The sequence below is a fragment of the Artemia franciscana genome, chromosome 9 (genome assembly GCF_032884065.1).
Source record: "Artemia franciscana chromosome 9, ASM3288406v1, whole genome shotgun sequence".
In the NCBI taxonomy this organism is placed as follows: Eukaryota; Metazoa; Arthropoda; class Branchiopoda; order Anostraca; family Artemiidae; genus Artemia; species Artemia franciscana.
This window is the reverse complement of record NC_088871.1, coordinates 17,837,018-17,858,006: the sequence shown is the minus strand read 5'-3', so window position 1 is coordinate 17,858,006 and position 20,989 is coordinate 17,837,018. Positions and strand designations below refer to the sequence as shown.

The window sequence follows — 20,989 nt, the reverse complement described above, 5'->3', positions numbered from 1 at the left end:
ATCATCTTACCTATTCAAGACTTTCGTGCGCTATCTAAACCCCTTTTTTAAGATAAGCGACGTTATGACGGCGATCTTGTCACCTAATTTTGTTTCTGCTTTTGTTATAAATTTTCGGCATACTTGGGGACTCATCCACAGCTTTGATTTACTGATTCTTATATATCCACAAATCGTTATTTGAAAGAGATACAACATTTTGAGACGTTTAGACGACGTTCTTGTGATCTGAGGATAAAAGTGAGACAATTGCTTTCAGCAGTATTTTTGATTAATTCCAAGACTTTCTTGGGCTATTAAGCCCCATTTGAATTTTCTCGACAATTCGCGACTTTATACGACGTTCTAGTGATCGAATTTTTTGCCTCCACTTCCAGGATCGTTCAGCACAGTCAAAAGTATATCTCCACCAATTTTCGCGTTTTCTTGAAAAATTGAACGATATTTATGCTTAACTGGCCCACTAGTATGATGCCAAAGCTTTCAGGGTTTTCGTTATTAACTATTTTTCCCATGTTTAGGTCCTGATGGCAAAAAATAGGTGCGTTCTATATTCCGAATTCAATGTATTTGAAAATGTTTGATTCTATCTACGCCTCTTATAGGGTCTTCAATTTATAGAAATGTAGGGAGGGCGTTTTTTATAATTTTTTTTTTATGGAAATGAATATAGAAAAGAGGTATTTTTCAAAATATAGGAGGGGGCAACCCTGCTCCGATTTTCATCTCAATAATTTTCCTCTCTGTTCATAAATATGGAAATTGTATGATAGGTCCTTTAAAAAAAAAGAAAAAATGAAATAAGTGATAATAAGAGTTCAAATATGATGAATGAGAAAAATCTAAATTCCTTCAATCACAAAAGCAGATTCAGGCAAAAATAAGAAGATAAATGGTAGATATTTTCAAAAGATATTTGAATCAAAATCATCCACGAAAAATATCAGAGGCAACAGTATAGCACTGCCAGTAGTAAAAAGTGATCGGAGTAAAAAAGTGTCTGCAGAGTCAAAAGTGATCGGAGGCCCCCCCCCCGCCCTTTTTCCCCAAATGCATCAGATAAAAATTTTGAGATGGCCATTTTGTTAAAAATAGTTCAAAGGTCAGATAACAAAACTCCGGTGTCAACACAACCCCCCCCCCCCCCAGGACCAAGGGGCAGGTGTTTTGAGTTATGCCCTGGGGGCTTATATGGTTCTTATTGAAGGGATGCTCGTATAAAAGTTCAGAGGGGGCTCATTTGATTGGAAACTGAAAGGATTTCACTCACTTTTTAAGATTCAAAAGAAATCGGAGGGCAACAAACCCACCCCACACACACACAACCTTTTCTCCCCAAATGCATCAGACAAAATTTTGAGATAGCCATTTTGTTAAAAATAGTTCAAAGGTTAGATAACAAAAACTCCGGTGTCGACACAACCCACCAGGACCCGGGGGAAGGTGTTGTAAGTTATGCCAGGGGGCATATACGATTGTTGTGGAAGGGATACTCATATAAACTTCGGGAAGGGCTCTTTTGATTGGAAATTGAATGTTCTAGTTCACTTTTTAGGAGTCAAAAGAGATCTGAAGGTAATTAACCCACCCCGTCCTACGCCTTCTTTTCCCAAGCCCATCCGACAAAAATTTGAGATACTCATTTTGTTAAAAATAGTTCAAAATCAGATAACGAAAACTTCGGTGTCGACACAATTCCCCAGGGCCCGGGGCAGGCATTGTAAGTTATGCCCTAGGGGTATATATGGTTCTTATGGAAGGGATACTCCTATAAACTTCAGAAAGGGCTCATTTAATCGGATACTGAAAGTTCTAGTTCACTTTTTAAGAGTCAAAATAGATCCAACGGCAACTAGCCCCCCCACCTCCACCATAAGGCTTCAATGTTTTATTGCTTATTTCGTCGTACAAACTTCGGAGGGGAATCATTCAACTGGAAATAAAAAGTTTTAGTGCCCCTTTTAGGAGTCAAAAGTGATAGGAGGGCAACTAGCTCCCCTTACGTCTTTTTCCCCAAATGCAACCGATAAAAATTTTGAAATAGCCATTTTGTTAAAAATAGTTCAAACTTTAGATAGCAAAAGCCCCACGGTCGACACAACTCCCCATAATCCGGAGTAGGCGTTGTAAGTTATGCCCTGGGAGCATATATTGTTCTTACAGAGAGGATACTCGTATAAACTTCAGAGGGGGCTCACATGATTGGAAATTGAAAATTCTAGCTCACTTTTTAAGAGTAAAACAAGATTGGATGGAAACTAGCCCCCCCCCGTTGAAAGGTCCGAAAATTACGTCTTTGAGGATGAACCCCCCCCCCCAACAGCCCTCAGGGCAAGCGTTGTAAGTTATGCCCTGGGGAATATAAGGTTTATATAGAAAAGTGATCGTGTAAACTTTGGATCGGTAATCAGAAGTTTCAGTGCCCTTTATAAGATTCAGAATTATCGGAGGGTGGATACCCCAACCCCCACACCTCGTATTTTCCTGAAATGTATCTCATAGAAATTTTGAGATCGTCATCTGTTGTTGTAGAAAGTTCGAAAAAGACTCATTCAATTAGAAATTGAAGAGGATATTGCTCCTTTTAATAGTCGAAAATGATTGTAGGGCGACTAACCCCTTCCCAGGCCCATCATTTCCTCAAACAGATCCAATCAAAATTTTGAGATAGCCATTTTGTAAAGTGTAGTTAAATTATGGGAACTATGTCTTTGAGGATGACAACCCCCCCCCCCCCCCACATCCCTCAAAAGAAGGGTTGTAAGTTATGCCCTGGAAGCATATAAGGTTTTTATAGGAAGGATGGTCGTATAAACTTCGAAGGGGTATCATTGGATTGGTAATCAAAATTTCTAGAACGCTTTATAAGATTCAGAGTGATCGAACGGTGGGTACCCCCCCCCCCCCACACACACACATACCTCGTATTTTCCCGAAATACATCTGATAGAAGTCTTGAGATGGTCATTTGTTGTCGTAGAAACTTATAAAAAGACTCATTCGATTGGAAACTGAAGGAGCTACTGACCCTTTTAATAGCCGAAAAAGATTGTAGGGCAACTAACCCCCTCCAACACCAAATATTTCCCCAAATACATCAATCAAAATGTTGAGATATCCACTTTGTTCAGCGTAGTTAAAAGGTCCGCAAATTATGACTTTGAGGATGACAACCCCCCCCCCCCCCACAGCCTTCACGGCAAGGGTTGTAAGTTATGCCCTGAGGGCATAGAAGGTTTTTATAAAAAGGGTGGTCGTATAAACTTTGGAGGGGGCTTATTGGATTGGTAATTATAAGTTATAGTGCCCTTTTTAAGATTCAAAGTTATCAGAGGGTGGATAACTCCCTCCTCCCAACCTCGTATTTTCCTGAAATGCATCTGATAGAAAGTTTTGAGATGGTTTAGTTCATAGGAAGTTTTGTATTCGTTGAAACTTCAAAAAAAAAGGTTCATTCGATTGGAAATTAAAAGGGCCTTTTTTAACAGTCAAAACTGATTGGAGGGCAACATGCCCCCCCCCGCGCCCATCAATTTCCAAAACACATATAATCAATATTTTGAGATAGCCATTCTGTTCAGCATAGTTTAAAAGTCTGGAAATTATGTATCTGAGGATAACAGCCCCCCAGCCCTCAGCGCAAGGGTTGTAAGTTAGGCCCCAAGGGTATACAAGGTTTTTTTATGGAAAGGCTGGTCGTATAAACTCTGGAGGGGGCTCATTGGATTGGAAACCAGATGTTCTAATTCCCTTTTTAAGAGTCAAAGTGATCGGACAAAGCCTCTCCCCCTTACATTGTATTTTCCACAAATGTATCCGATAAAAATTTTGAGATAGCCATTTGTTCAAAAGGAGTCCAAAGATTATATAATAAGGCCTTTGGGGTGGACAAATCCCCAGAATCTCGATTAAGAGTTGTAATTTATGCTCCAGGGGGGCACATAATGCTTTTATGGAAGGGGGTGGTCGTGTGAACTTTAGAAGAGGCTCATTTAATCTGAAATGTTTAGTTCTAGTTCTCTTTCAAGAGTCAAATATAATGGAGAGCAACTAGCCCCTCCCTGACATCCTCTTTTCCCAAAACACATTCAACTGAAACTGTGAGATATCCATTTTTTTACCAATAGTTCAAAAATCATATAACAATGTCTTTAGGGTGGACACAATCCCCCAGAGCCCATGGTCAAGGGTTATAAGTTATGCCCGGGGTATTTAAGGTTTTTATAGAATGGGTAGTTGCATAAACTTTGGATCTGACGGAGCTGCTTTGATTGGAATTTGGGAGTTTTATTGCCCTTATAAGAATCACAGTGAATGGAGGGCAATCAGCCCCACCCCAAGCCTATCACTCCCCAAAAAATAAACAATTCAATTTTAAGAGACCCGCTTCGTTCAGCATTGTTGAAAGGTCCAGGAATAATGTCTATGGGGATAGCAATCTCCCCACAGTCCTCAGGACAAGGGCTGTAAGCTAGACAATTCGTTCATTGTTTACACATAGTTTATGTTATTGAGAAAGGTAGGTATGTTTGAACTTTACTTTCCAAGAAGACAAAAGGTATTCGGGTAATCCTTTCAGAGACTGTTGAGGGGAGTGTTGTAATCAAAACAAGTTATGTGTATAGGGATGGTCAAAATGGTGCAACACAGGAATAACTGAGTATATTAATTTAGAAAATTCAGGAAATGATAAGGGAGATGATCAAAAAGGCAATATTTCCATGCTGCCAGTACTGCTACAACTATCATCACTACTACTACCACACTAATCCATTTACAGTATCAAGGGGAAATTTGGACTAAATCAAAAGGCACCAAGTGCATGCACATTGTCGAAGTAGCGTACCTCAAGAATTGATTTGGGTATTAAGTTGGAACTTTCAGAGAATACTTAAAGGACAAGGCAATAATTGCTCTCACCAAAAGGCAATATGTGCACACTACTGTTAATATTACTGTTACTGCTACATTTACTACTACTACTACTACTACTACTACTACTACTTCTATTGCAACTACTTGTAGGGCTAGGAGCATTAAGATGAAAATGTCAAGATGTGCATGGACATACAGGTTATCAAAAGTACATATCAGCAATGTCAAAACAATGGCTAATTCTATAAAGTTGAAACTTCCAGGACTTGATGAGAGGGATGCTCTACTGACCAAAAGGCAATATGTTAATACTACTGCTGCTAGTAGTATTGCCGTGATTCATTACTATTCCTGGAAATATCAATACTACTACTGTGACTACTATTACAATTAAGCCTAAGGGTATGAAGGTGATATTTTCAAGAAATTTTGAGGGGGAAGATAAACTGAATCTGAACATGCCCTCTGTATGCAGGTTGTCAAAAAGTTGTAACAGCAATATATTAGGGACAGTTTGGTATGCGAAGTTGAAACTAACACGGCTTGTTGTGAGGGATTTTGAACTAACCAAAAGAAAATATTTGCATCCTAATGCAACTGCTTCTACTCATACTACTGCTACTGTTACTATTATTAATACTTCCATTGCTACTACTAAAACTAAAGCTTAGCTACTACAATTGATGCTACTGCTACTACTACTACTACTGTTATTAAAACTAAGGATATTAAGGCAAAAAATTAAAGATATATAGAAATTTGTATGGATCTAATTCGAAACACGCTATTCTCTCACCGGTTGTCAAGCAGACGCATCAGAAATACTTCAGGAGCCATTGATGGTATATATATTAAGCTGAAACTTTCAGCGTATGTTGAAAGGGATGTTGAAGAAACCAAAGGTGCTATGGGCATACTGCTACTAATACTGCTACAACTATGGCTACTACGCAAGCTAAGTGGATTAGTTTGAAGCTTTTAAGGAATATTTAGATGAATGCTAAATTAAATCAAGACAAACTAAGAGCACGTGGACTTTCAAAAAGGTGACAAAGCAATATCTGAAGAACAACTTATATTATTAATTTAGACTTTAGGGGTCAATTGTGGCGGGTTTTGAACTAGCCAGAAGGCACTATATGTATACTTTTAATACTAACACTACAGTTACTGTAACTAGTGACGCTAAGGGTATTAAGATCAAAATTTTAGGAGTTTCAATTAAACAAATATGCATGCAGGTTTTCAAAAGAACAGATAAGCAACATCATAGGCAGCATCACTGTATAATAGCTAGAAATATAATTAAAATTCTTAAAGGAGCTAATTCGATTCAAAATTAAACGTTCTGGTGCGTTTTGTAAGAGCAAAAAGAGATTGGAGGGCAAGCAGCCCTTCTCTAAAACTTATTCATTTTCCAGAGACGTATCCAGTCAAAATTTTGAAACAGCCGTTTGTTCAGCATAATAGAACGGTCCAGCAACTATGTGTTCAGGGACATTAGGCATGTCGATACCCCACAATTATGCAATTGGTCCGTTATGCTTTAAAACTAGATGTTGCTTTAAAATAAATCAAAAGGCATTGTCTTTATGGTTGTTAATAAGACACCTCAGCAATATATCGACAACGACTGGGGATATTAAGTTGAAACTTTTGAGAATACTAGTATTATTACTTCTGCTCTTACAATTTAAATAAATAAAAAGAATGTAAGTGTATCAAGGTTTTCAAACAGCATAGATTGAATCTTTGGGAATGATTTTAAGTTTTATTTTTTAGGTAAATTCCAGAAGCTATAAAATTAAATTAAAAAATACTGTTTTGTGTCAAGATTAAAAATCGTTGAAAAAGTTTTTCCAAAATGCAAATAGCAACCCATACTATGGATTCTTATAGAAAAAAAATTAAAAGATATAAAATATAGTTTTTCCATGAAAAAGACTATGTCATTAAACAAGAGCTAAGATTCATCACTGAGGACATCGTTGATGTCCTCAGTGTATGTGTCCAAGTTTGAGTTCTACGAAACTTTCTTTCCTTCTTTTGTTTGATTTTCCCCCCTCTTTTAGTAGGCATATTTTATATTTTTTAAAGTTCTGCTCAATATTTCAAGCTTGATACGAGTTTTTTCAGGCGTGTCAACTAAAACAAGTAATTGTGTTGCGGAGCAACACTACTGCTTTCGTAGTTTTTTTTGTTTTTGTTTTTTTTTTCACCGTGATCAGCGACCTGTAGCTCCGAAGTGGTAAGAGTTAAAAATTTGAGATTTTTCAGAGGGAAGGGAAACGTGAAACAGAGTAAAAAAGTTCCAGAGAAGTTCCTAAAATTTCTAACAGTTTTCCATAAAAAAAAATAAACCGTTTTTTTCTTAGAAACTCTGCGTTCGATGTTTGGCGTCAAGTTAAGACGACCCTAGCTTCGGAAATAAACTTGTTAGAAATACAGTTATGCTGAACTCATGTAGAACTTTCATTTGTCTCTTCGAGAACCGGAGCACAAAATTCCGTAGCTCTTACAGATTTCCCGGAAATAATTCCGGAAAAGTCCATCTCGCTCCGATTTTTTTTGGAATTTTTTCAAATTTTCGATTTTGATGTTTCTTATGTTTTTATCGAGTAGTGCTATGAAAAGTATGCAAGAAGAAGTGAAGTGTTCTATATACCAAGTTGCTTCGTTCTCTAAGAAATAATTTCCGAAGTTTCGACGTTCTAGAGGTAACTTCTGTTCTGGACCAGCTAGAATTTTTTTTCCAACACGGTTCGACAGGTCTCGATCTCCTAACAACTGGAGCTTACAATAGTTTCTCCGAAATAAAATTCCTTCTTTGGGTTTTTCTATTTGGAAGTTTTGTCATGCCCTCGGGGCAATTTAAATTTTTTGGTGAATTTGGTTTGTTTTATATTTTCCTAGCTTAGACCATCAAAAGTTAAGCAGAAAACTATAAGACGTTATTTCCGTGTCTCTTTCAGATTTCCCGGAAATAATTCCCGAAATGTGCGTCTCGAAACATAATACTTCGAATTGGCGTCAAGTTAAGACGGCCCTAGTTTCGGAAGTAAACGTTTTAGAGATAAAATAATTATGAACCCATATAGAACTTTTATTGATGTTTTCGAGAACTGAAGCATGAAATTCCGTAGCTCTTACAGATTTCCCAGAAATAATTCCGGAAAAGACAATCTCGTTCCGATTTTTTGAAATTTTCTTAAATTTTCGATTTTGATGTCTATATTATTTTTATCGAGTAGTGCTATGAAAGTTATGCAAGAAGAAGTGCAAAATTTCCTCTGAAGGACATAATGGAGACTGTTGCTCCGCAACTGTGTCCCGTAGGGCACAGTTGCACGTGTTGCTCCGCAACTGTGCCCTAAGGAACAGGGCACAGTTGCTGCAACACTTCCCGTTGCACAGGCAACGGAGGTCTAGTTAATTTCTTCTTTCGGGCTGGCATGATTTGTTGGATTTTTCCCTTCTGTTAGTAGGCATCCTTTTTTTATATATATATTTTTTCAGTTCTGCTCACTATTTCGAGGTTGATATGAGTTTTTTCTTCAGGCATGTCAATTAAAACAAGCAATTTAATTTCTTTTGGTTTTCGGGTTTGCTTTCTTGGCATTGTCTTTGGGTAAGTTATATATGCATCTATATGCATCTGAAACGCTCATGAAACAGCAGGCCTACCCTACAAAACCCATAAATAAATTTATATGGACTACATTGTCAATTAGATATTTTAGAAACATAATAGATTGATACCTGATGGTTTGAACGGATTGACAATAATTTAAGATCACTTTTCTTAGTAGCCCTGCTGTATATATTTTTTGTTTACATGTAAAATAGTTAGCATAGGCCAAGATAGCAATTTTTAAAATAGAATTTGCTTGGAATCAGGGATACACAGGTTGTAGAATAACTTTAGCTCTCATTCAAATACATATTCTTGAACTCAACTTATATTGATTTAAGAGGGAGGTAACTTTTCAATTTAGAAAATCAATAATTATTAAGCTGTATATATATAGTAAATGTAAAAATAATTAATTTTAGACTGCAAAAAAATTCTCTTGTTTCTTCACAATCAACAGTGCAGCTGCTACAACATTCTCCATCTCGCATGCACATCTTAAAGGAAAACTTGAGCTACAAACTAAGTTGTTTCTTTGTCACGTTAGTTGTTACCTGAAGTTTCTTTGTCACGAAAGAGATCATCGGCTCCACAAAAACACTTCATCTAGATTTACAAGGTAGTAGTTCAATAGAAATAGCATAAGTTGTTTAAAAAGAAAGAAAAAATCTTTACCTGATTAAGTGCAAAGGCGTTAACGGACTCTTGATCCTTGTGCAGAATCCTGACAGCTAGAATATTTCTGCTGGATTTATTTACAGCTTCTACCTCACTAACATCGCTATCACTAATAACGGATGCAGAATCACAGAAAGAAAGACCCGCAGCTCGACGACGCGAACCGTAAACCAGCCGAATGAACATCTCTTGAACTGCCTCTTGATGAACTAAATAGTTCCAAAGCCGACGAATGGCTTTGGTTTCTGACCTTTGCCTGAAAAACAATATCAATCGATTATAAACATAATCCACTACTTCTACAAATACTGCTAACAACTCACTACAAACCTAAGTCACTCAGGGCCAATAGATCTACACAAGCTCTTCTACGCCCCGGTCTCTTCAGACCCTCACTATATACTCCCTTTTTTGACGCTCACATTTACTTTAAATCCTTCCTCATGACCTCTTCCCAACTCATTTTGGATTGTCCTAATTCTCGCCCCCCCCCACTGGATTACCAAAAATACTTGAGTTTCACCAAAGTATCCTTCTTCGTTTGTAAAACGTGATTTAACTATACTGATCATTTCTTTCATTAAAGATCTAGAAAAAACGACCAAACTACATATTACACACAGCTTAGTCTCTGATATGCAGCCATTCAAAAGACTACCTAAGACTATTCTTAGACAATCGCACTGAAAACCTCAAATATGTATTCTTCAACTTATAGAAGCGCCCCGGCTTCAGAGCCATACTTGACTACTATCAATACCAAAATTTGTAGTATTCTAATCTTCGTTCTAAGACCTGTATTTGTGTTCTTCTAAACTTTATCCTACTGCCTATTCTTCTTTTTACATCTTCACCGCATCCAACATCCTTACTATTAGTTCTACCTAGGTCATTGAAGCCATCCATTCTGTGCAATGTTCTAGTTCAATAATATGTCATCGTCATTTATTCCTATTTAATTCGGCGAGTTAGTCTTCTTAACATTAATTTTCAAACGCATTTTTGCACCCTAAGCTTTCAAATCCTATAAAAATGCTGTCATTTTCGCTAATATTCTATACATAAATGTCAAACCATCTGAGTACCAGACTCCTAACACTATTGACCCCGTCAAATTCTCAGAATTTCACCATCCCATCTAGCACCACACTCCCTCACAGCCTTTTCTATGTCCATGTAGTCGCTGAAAATAATCCATACAGCTGGGATAACAGAAATACTACTTAGCACCAGATTCCACACCCAACTATAAGCTAACCTCGCTTCCTATATTATTCAATTCTATTATAATCATTATAATGCACTTAATCAGTGAGGAGCTTCCTGACCTATCTTCATACGCTAGAAGACTGAGAAAAACTCATTGCCCCAGGAGCCTACTCCTGATCCTTCGCCAGATCGATGATCCTTCCATGCATGTCCTGCAGAGGACTAATTGTCGAATGTAACTTACAGCTTTGCACTCGGGCTCCCAAAACTCATCCAACACCCCCCCCCCCAAAGGAACTAGAATAGAACTAGTAGTATAGGTAGTGGCACCGCTAAAGATCATCAACAAGCTTTATATAAAGAATTGATCTGGACGTTCGAGGAATATCTTATGCAAGTTCAGACATGTATCCCATGGCTTTCTCTAATAACCTGATGCCCAGGAATAAGCACTTAGTATATGCTTCGTTGGTGCCTAATATCCATCTGAGCTATCTCCTCGAGGGGCTGTTTTATCGAAGAATTCTATAGGTTCAAGCATACATTCAACATATCTATAAATCTTGGTAATTAAGGTGAGTCAAGGACTTGCCGCATGACTGGTCCTAGTAATATACCTGCTGCTACGAATTCTAGCAACAAAAGCTCAGGGAACAATTCGTTCATCTCTACTACAAACTATAGAACTCCACTTGATCCCATACACCGTAGGATTTAGCTCAGAGACAAATAAAAACATCATTTCTGGTCTCAGACAAGAATTAAAGAATTATACACTAGTTACCAAACTGTAATATCAAATTAATCAATCCAGCCATATGTCCTCACTTTCATAAAAAAAAGCAGAAATTAGACCCTCGCCACCTTCTAACAATAAACTGAAATCGCCCATATAGAAAAAAAAATGAGATATCTGTATTTTGTCAAGTTCAATTTCACTGGCTGGAAAATTTTCCTTTTTTGTTTGCTATTTCTTGGTATTTTTACGTGGAAAAATTAACTTATATAAAAAACTAGGCACAAACATTTAAAACTCCAAAAGTAACAAAATACTTACTCAAAAGGAGTATTGATTGGATCCAGTATACTTTTATATCTTGTGATGCCTGAGCCTTGCAAATAGAATGTGCTTTCAGTGGCACATGACTCCATATATGAGGGTGGTGGACAACCCAAGGACACATAACGATCATAAAACCAGTCTTCCCATTTTGACAAAGTTCTGCACATTGCATGTAAAGGAGGACTCACACTTGGAAGATCTAGAGGGAAAAATGTAAAAAAAAACTTAACAATATAATGTAACAAATCTTTCAATTATGCTCAGCTTAACACATAGTTATAGTAAATTCAAATCATATCAACTAAAATAATAAAATTAAGATACCAAAATACTGTAATTACGTAATAAGATTCAATTGTCTCACTCTTCGTTATCGAGACGCACCATAATGAAAAAAAAATCTACTTTTGGTATAGTATGAACCAAAACGATAGGAGGTTTAGATGTCGTTCCTACCCTGAATCACTAGGATTTTTTTGGTTGATCTAATCAAACACAAAATTGGAGGCATATATCTCTTTACTTAAATAACACAATTGCGTGTCTGTGAAAGAAAACTGTAAAAACAAAAAACACTCACCTTTCCTAAAGATACACAAAAATAACACACGACCCTACTCTTCAATAAGAGAGAGACAGGGAGAAAAAAAACAAGTAAGGAATTAAAAAGAACCAGGAATTATAATTGCTATGCGATAATTATCTATAAAGTTTTTTCCCATGAGATGTATCTACCCCAAACACAACGCTCATGCGAGTGCCATATCCTGGCCCCCAAGTTGCATTTTATAAGAATTAACTGTTGGGAGTTATGATTACCACCAATACTGATTACGATTAACTGTAACGAATATTAACGATTACGATCTACCCTTTTGGCCTTAGTCCAGACGAGGGAGGGGAATTTATAACTGAATCAATCTGTAGAAAATGAAATTTTTAACTAATTTAAACTTTAAAAATGCAAAATCTACCTTGTAATTCTTTTCCTGCACATCTGAGAAATTTCTCCACATGTATCCTTGCTAATTTTAAAACAGCAACACGAACGATAGACCAAGATATTGAATTCGTGTCAGAAAACTCGGTATTCACTTTCTTTTTTGGAGTTTTCTTTTTTGGATCATCATCAAATTCATCATCCGATTCCTCGGGCTCTTCTTCCACCTCATCCTCTATGTCAGACTCAGAGGAATCGTAATCGATTTGGGATATTTCAAGTGATAACTTTGGCTGCAACAAAAAATTATAATCTTTAAACGAAACAACCATGGCTTGCTTAATGCATTCCGAATATTTTCTTTATTTGATTTTAGTGAACGGTTTGTATTACACTTAATTTACCAGCAGTCAATTTGGCACAATGGTACAATTATTCAAGGACAACATTCAGACAAAAAAATAAAAAAAATAAAAAAAATAAAAACATCAGTCAGAAAAATGTGGAAACTAAAACAACTATCTTTCTTACTTTGACAACATTTTTCATTCCCTCTGGAAAATATCCATCTACCCCACAAAATTTATGCTCGTGTAATCAGAGGTTAATAAAAGAATACTTTCCAAGGTCGTATCCACGGGGGAGGGAGATTCAAAGTTTACACCTCTTCCCCCCCCCCCAATGTTTTTGTCTGACTCGTAAAAATGTAACAAAAATATATTCAAACGATTTTTTTCATAGTTTTATTATTGTAGAACTGTTGCAGTAGAGAAGAAAATAAGTTAGGAAATTAATACGAAAGAAACCTTAAACAGAATAGGCCCACGACTTTTTAATTTCTTATAGGCTAAATTTTATAGGTTAAATTTTAAAGAATTACTATATTATCAAAACTAGTTAAAATGGAGTCCACCTGGTTGCTTTTCCGCTTTCTGAAAAGATAAAACGAGTCGGAGATACCTCTTTAAAAAGATATAAAGCGACAAAAAGAAGAAGATAAAATCACTGGTCTTGATAGGTGACAAGTAATTTAAAATTAATTTACGAATACTATTTCATATTGCATTCTCTAGTTTTGCTTAGTAAAATTCAGACAACTGTACATTTCCTATTTTTGCTCGCTTTTCTCATTTTTGTAAATATTATAATTACTGTTTTTATTTAGTTGCTTTGAGTCTCAGCAGAATTAAAGCATCAATTTAAATATACATATTCATTTCTTCTTTGTGGGTTTAACAATGAGAGTTTCGGGATACAGTGGGATCAGTAGTGGAATCTTGGTAGCTCCAATTATTTAAAAATTTGTTTTTTTCTTTAATATTTAGGAAAAAATTATATAGATCAAAGTTTTAAACTCATGCATACCTCTTTGTTTAACGATTGGGGATGGGGAGTGTGGGATGTGGCGTGTCTAGAGGGTAGAGGGGCCAATGATTCATTTGTACCATGAAAAAGAAGTTGTCAGCCCCTCGAAATTTTCAAATGCTAAATCCCATTAATAAATTTCATACTGGAAAACAGAGGAAATGTACATTTATCAGCTCTTCAAGGAGCATCGATCGCCATTAAAAAGAAAACTGCATCTCTCTCACTCAATTTCTTTGGCAATGAGAGAACTATTGACGTTTATGAGGCAAACGTCATACCAATCTTTACCTCAGTCCCAAACACAGAAATTGAAATCAAATACTGAACAGAATCACAAACTGAAGTCGCTTGTAAAAGTAGATGACAGCACTTTCGAACCCACAAGAAAATGCTCTTCTCTTGAATAATATTTTGGCAATTGGGTTAGGGAGTCCTTCAACATCTCAAGCACTTTTAGACTTTAATTTAACTTCAATTGAAAATTGCCTGCTGATTCCTAGAACAGAGGCTTCGACTTGAAAGCAGAAACATGGCTCAAAGACACGAAACTTAAACTGATGCAGATAGTCCTGACATAGATTATAAAGTTCTACTTCAGCTCACACTGTTGATCCTAGCTCAGAATAAAACAAAAATAACTCTTTTTTGCCCAGGAAAAAATTATACACAGCTTCCCAAAATATAGTATTATTTCCATGAATCCAGCCCTTGTAATCAGCCATGGATCCGCTTTCTTGCATTAAAAAAAGAGAAAAAAAACTAAAATCGACGGCAGAGGAAAACAAAAGTGACAAAACAAAGTGTTACCCCCCCCCCCCTCCAAAAAAAAACAACACAATTGTGGCTGATTTAATCAGCTAAAATAATTCAAGTGGAACTGAAGCAGTTTTTTTCACTAAAACTGATATTATCCTAATTTTTTAACTCTTTAAGAAAGTATCAACCTTGATAGGGTTTTATAGAGTGTTAAAAATTCCATTTCTCTCTTATAGTGATTACTTAGCTCAGTTAATACCATGCCCTGTTTATGACGAGAAAAATTTACTATGTCTCAAATGTTTTCAGTTCCTCCACCCATTTTTCACTATTTAGTAGATCGATTGATTTGGTAAATTGATTTTGTAGAATTGTATTTCAGGAAAGCTGCTCGACTAAAACGTACGTTTCATGCTTTTAAAGAAAGATTGACAAAGAATTCAGGAGTAAAATTTTGCTAGACTTAAAGGTGAAAATTAAACAAACGTACAAAATATACAGATAAAGCTCCACAACTGATTTTAAGTTTTACGAAAAAATAAAACAGAGCAAAAGTTTTAAATAAAAATAGTTTTATTTTAAGTCATTTATGGTTAAAAGCTACGATTATGACGTCCTCTCTTTAATCCTATTGTGGTTCAAAAGATCCGTTGAATACACAGTTACTGCAGTGCAGTTGTAATGAGACTCTCCTTTAGTAATGGGGGATGTGAGTTCAGTCCACACTACGGTAGCGATTCATTCAATAAGTCAACATTTCGTCTACTGAGAACGGTTTTGCCAAAAACAAAAGGGTTATAAACGAAAAGGGTGTGAAAACTGGGTTAAAAACACTATGTTGTGTAAAAAAAAATAATTTTGGATGCTTAATTGACATTGCTGCGCTCTGAGCTCTGCACCAAATCTGAGGTACAAATGTCAAAATTTTCAAACTCGTTTTTCTCAGAATTTTGAAAAACAGATTTGGCAAAACGGCTTTAAGCAGACAATTTGTATTTTGAAGAGTTTTATGTCTTTTTATTCTATTGGTCTTCCAAGTGCTAGTTCAGTAGAAAAGTATTTCTTTTTTTCTTAATTCAGCCATTTTATTTTCCCTTAATTCAGCCATTTTCTTGTTTTTTCTTTTTACATTTTTTAGTTTTCTTTACATAAATATCAAGGTTTTGTCGACTGTACTTACTAGCTATTTCGTTAGTGGGTTTTAATAAAACTTATGGTTTCTCAGAAGAAACAGATTACACAAAATTTTTACGAAAAAGGATACGGTATAAATTTAGCAGTTTACAAATTACCATCATAAAAATAACGGAAATAATTAAATTTGTTTTCTTCAGGAGTAACACAAAAATCAAGTTATCTACTTCCAATTCGACAAGCCTCGTCGACTTCAGTATACAAAGAAGTCCTGTTGTGTTGCACCACATAAAAACTGAAGGATATAGATTTTTTCCATTACGAAGCTTCCATAAAAAATAAAATTAATGACCGGTGAATTAATAAATATATATTACAATAAATATACAATACATATATATACATATATATATATATATATATATATATATATATATATATATATATATATATATATATATATATATATATATATATATATATATATATATATATATATATATATATATATATATATATATATATATATATATATATATATATATATATATATATATATATATATATATATATATACTAGCTGTTGGGGTGGCGCTTCGCGCCACCCCAACACCTAGTTGGTGGGGGTGCTTCGCCCCCCCCCCAAGCCCCCCCGCGCGCGTAAGTCGTTACGCGCCATATTAGTTACGCGCCATTGTAGTTGTGTCCCTATGTCCCACCTGTGAATATAGATATATATATATATATATATATATATATATTATATATATATATAATATATATATATATATATATATATATATATATATATATATATGTTTTTAACTACGTAAAACTTGCGAATATACAACATTCTTTGCTGTCCCATTGTCTGTGCATATAAATAGATTGTCAGGTTTACCGACTCTTGAACATGCAACATATAATGGTCCATGGGAAAACAATCCGTATTCAGATCTATACCTCATGATTCTAATGATTGCCTTTGAGCTTTGTTGATGGTGATTGCTAATCGACCATTCCCTGAGTCGCCATCGTCATTTATATATCCCCCTGTGCACCCCGGCGTCCCCTTTGTAGTTATGTCCCTGTGTCCCGGTCGTCATTTATATTCCCTGTGTCCCGGTCGTCATTTGTGTCCCGGTGTCCCAGTCTGTGATTTCTCTTTGAGCGTCCCGGGCGTCATTTATATTCCTTGTGTCCCGGTGTCCCGGTCGTCATTTATATCCCCCTGTGCCCCCGGCGTCCCCGTTGTAGTTGTGTCATTTATATTCCCTGTGTCCCGGTCGTCATCCCGGTATACATTCGTTTTTGAATTGGTATATGATGAAATAAATTTTTAATTTTTTCCCTTTTTTTCCTTTTAGTTTTTTTTATTGGTTTTGACCTTTTTTTAGGTTTTTTAGTTTTTTTCTTTTTTCTTTTTAGTTTTTTTTTGAAGTTTTTATCTTTTTAGTTTTTTTATTTTTATTTATATTTTTTAGTTTTCTTTTTCTCCTTTATTTTTCAGTTTTTTTCCTTTTTTTAGTTTTTTTTTTCTTTTTTAGTTCTTTTAGTTTTTACCTTTTTTAGTTTTTTTTAGTTTTTTAGATGAAAATTTTTTTTAGTTTTTTACCTTTTTTTCTTTTTAGTTTTTTATTGGTTTTTACCTTTTTTTTTAGCTTTTTTAGTTTTTTTTCGTTTTTTCTTTTTACTTTTTTTTAGTTTTTATCTTTTTTATTTTTTTTTATTTTTATTCTTAATTTTATTAGTTTTCTTTTTCTCTTCTATTTTTCAGTTTTTTCCTTTTTTTCTTTTTTTTTAGTTTTTAGTTTTTAAGTTTTTTTCCTTTTTTTAGTTTCTTTAGTTTTTTTAGTTTTTCGGCTTTTTTATTAAATTTTTGTATTTTTCCCCTTTTATTCTTTTTATTTTTTTTTTTTTGGTTTTTACTTTTTTTTAGTTTTTTTAGTTTTTTTTTCTTTTTTCTTTTTATTTTTTTTTCTTTTTATTTTTTTTAGTTTTGTTTTTCTCCTTTATTTTTCATTTTTTTCCTTTTTTTATTTTTTTTCTTTTTTAGTTTTTTTAATTTTTTTTATTAGTTTTTAGTTTTTTTTTTCTTTTTAGTTTTTTTGTAGTTTTTACCTTTTTTTTAGTTTTTTTTAGCTTTTTTTTACTTATGTCCTGGTCGTCATTTATACTCCCTGTGTCGTCATTTATACTCCACAGATCCACAGATCCACAGACAACTTATTTTTATATATATAGATATATATATATATATATATATATATATATATATTATAATAATAATAAACATTTAAGGTTCTTGTAGATGTGGAAAGTTCCAGGAATTTGCTTGTTCTTTGCGCACTGGACATAGCCAGAGCATTTGATTCGTGTATTTTTTCCCATATTTTGGTAGAAGCTCTAAAGAGAGGGTTTGACTTCTCAGTTATAAAGTGTCTTCGATACATGTATAAACATCTTCGTTCCAAAATGAAGTACGGCTCAGAGCTTTTTAATGTGCTAAAGGGCGTTAGACAATGAGGTCTTACTTTCCCCGCGCTTTTTAATAATTCAGTCATTCCAGCACAAAGTTGAGTCCACCTGTATTTACGGGGCTTTAGACGTGTCTTTACTTGAGTAGACTGATGATATCCTGAATCTGAGTCGCATTTTCTCAGGTTGTGAGAGCACTTTCTCGAAGTTAAAACTAGAATATCTGCAGATTGGTTTAAGTTTTAATGTTGACGAAACTGTAGCTGTCGCTTTCAAATCAAAGGATGCTGTGATAAATTTCTCTAACTTACTGAAACTTGTATCTCCCTCTCTAAAAGCTTAATTTACCTGGGAATGCCCATTGGAAATCTAATTAAAGAAACTATTAAGCTTGCCATCCAAAATCTTGAAAAAAGGACAAGGATAGATATTCATCACTTGTCTTTAATGTTACACACCTTAGTCGTTTCCATCTTTCTAAACTTTACAATAGTCTAACTGTGCCTCGTCTTCTTGCTCTGTTTCCTATTTGGCAACTATTTCCTGCTTCAAAAAAAAACTTGTTCACGGGATTCATTCTAAATTTGCTAAATTCCTTTTGCATATGCCCCCTTAGACTAGTAACTCATTTTTGTCTCAAAAATTTAAAAAACCATCTTTCCATTTACAACTATTGATACAAGAGTAAAAAATTTTAAGTCTTCCGCCAGTAAACTTAATCACGATTGGACTATTCTATTTTTATGATCTTATGATTGGGTTATGATTCTTATGATTTATGTCTAATGTGTTTTCTCTCATGATTTTGTTACGTTATGGATCTTTTGATTATATTCTTATGATTGTAAAAACTACTTATTTTTATTCAGTATGTTGTACTATGTCATTTAGAGGACCCGTGCCTCTTTTTATTTTGACAAGTTATAAATAAATTGAATTGAATATATATAATATATATATATATACGATATATATACATATATATATATATATATATATATATATATATATATATATATATATATATATATATATATATATATATATATATATATATATATATATATATATATATATAATTAATAATAGCCGGTGGATAATCGCAAGTGATCTTAGTTGTAGCAAAGGAATTGCACATAGATCGTTCAAAACATCTTGTAAAACTGCAAAGATCCAATTTATAAAATTTTAAGTTACATAAACTTATAGAGGGTGGGCCAAAAGTCACTGACCCTTTTTATTTTTCAATATCTTTTTTATTTTTTAATACTTTTTACTTTCTTAATATTTTTTTTTTTAGATCCTGTAAATTAATTATGGAGAAATTCAGTACCGTACAACGTACGGTATATAACGTGATATGGTATACGTACGATATACATACAACGTAAGTACAACATACGGCATACGTACGTGATAGAAAATCAATTTCCATCGCCTTGGCTTTATAATATTAAAATTTCATGCATATAACTGTTAAAATAAAAAAGTTATTTAAAAATGAAATGAGTCAGTGACTTTTGGCCCACCCTACACAATCACCTTTCAATCTGTAAAAAAAAAACAATCATCTAACTTACCTTAGTCATCATACAAGCAACAAGTGATGTTTTGGGAGGGACAAACAATTCTTTATAGGTTGGGTAGTCATCTGTGTTACTTGGGAGGCGAGGCTGAGGTGGACGCAGTGGTTTAGGCTTAGGCGAAGGAGGTGTTTCTCCAATACTATCAGCCAGTAAGCGTCTATTCAAACGCCGTCTGTGGTCATTTGAAGGAGATCCTTGATTTGTTTCTGGGCTTGAAGACTGAAAAAAAAATATTTATATTAGACGAAGAAAAAGGGGATTCTCAAATACTATCACCCGGAAATGTATATTCAAATACTGCTGGCTATGTCATCCTTTACTTGTTTCTCGAAAAAGAAAAATAAAACAAAAATTAAGACGCCTTAATGATAACAACAATGGTCCTGTCTTGGGTTCCTTTTTAAGAACATTTTGAAATATTTGTGACGTAAATAGCTTAGAAGAAAAAAAAACAACGGTGATTGAATTAAGGGATGAAACTATTTAACCTCTAATCCATGATTTTGAACAATTTCCTAGTAAGTTATTTCTTACATTGGATTTGAATTGTGTCCTTATCCATGTCGCGATGACTAAAATCAAAAATGCAATCAGGTTTTGCTTATTGGGTTTAGTTTTCGTCACTACACCCTTTATTCAACAAGAAACAAAAAAATAGACATGACAATTCTGAATATTGGTTACTTTGGTAATGCTTAATAAATTTGCTTTTATTCCATTTTGCTAATGCAATTATTCGTAAACTATCAAAATATATAAAAGTAGTAATCCTTATTTCTGACCCATATAGCCAGGATACCGAAAAATTCTTCGTAAACATCCAGGAGGCCGAAAAATTCTTGTTGTCTCGCTCTCAATATTAAATAGCTCTAGCCCTGTGAAGTGTATTCCTGCGTGTTGGTAAACATTTGAGTTTTATTTTTTCGGAAGCAGAAATGCCTCGTACCTAAAAATGTAAACTTAAACCTCCTGCAAGAAACTATTACAAACATTATTTTAGGCACATGGTTGGTGATCAAGGAAAAAAAAACCCTCGTGCTCTTCGTCATATATTGCAATAATATGAAAAAAACTTCGTTTTCTTAAAGAGTTAAAGAGGCTGCGTCCCAAAGTCGAACCTTAAAACGTACAGGAATTAGAAGAGGCAGTTGGGGGGCTGCGCCCCCCCAAACCCCCAGCTTTTAAAGACTCTTTTGTACAGTTTTTTTTTTGTGGGGGGACTTCATTGTTACTAATTACTAGTTTCGGCGCAATGGTTCTCCTGTCCTCTT

At 34.6% G+C, this 20,989-nt stretch overlaps 1 protein-coding gene across 1 annotated transcript in view; it reads right to left on the bottom strand.

Annotated features, from left to right (window-relative positions):
- The window catches only part of LOC136030777 (dmX-like protein 1), a 72,871-nt gene that overhangs the window by 49,651 nt on the left and 2,231 nt on the right, over positions 1-20,989 (bottom strand). The window contains exons 2-5 of the mRNA XM_065709820.1: positions 19,713-19,937; positions 12,431-12,689; positions 11,451-11,655; positions 9,182-9,440 (exon numbers count right to left, since the gene is read on the bottom strand). Of these exons, the coding sequence (XP_065565892.1) occupies positions 9,182-9,440; positions 11,451-11,655; positions 12,431-12,689; positions 19,713-19,937 (948 nt within the window). The remainder of the gene's footprint in view (positions 1-9,181; positions 9,441-11,450; positions 11,656-12,430; positions 12,690-19,712; positions 19,938-20,989) is intronic.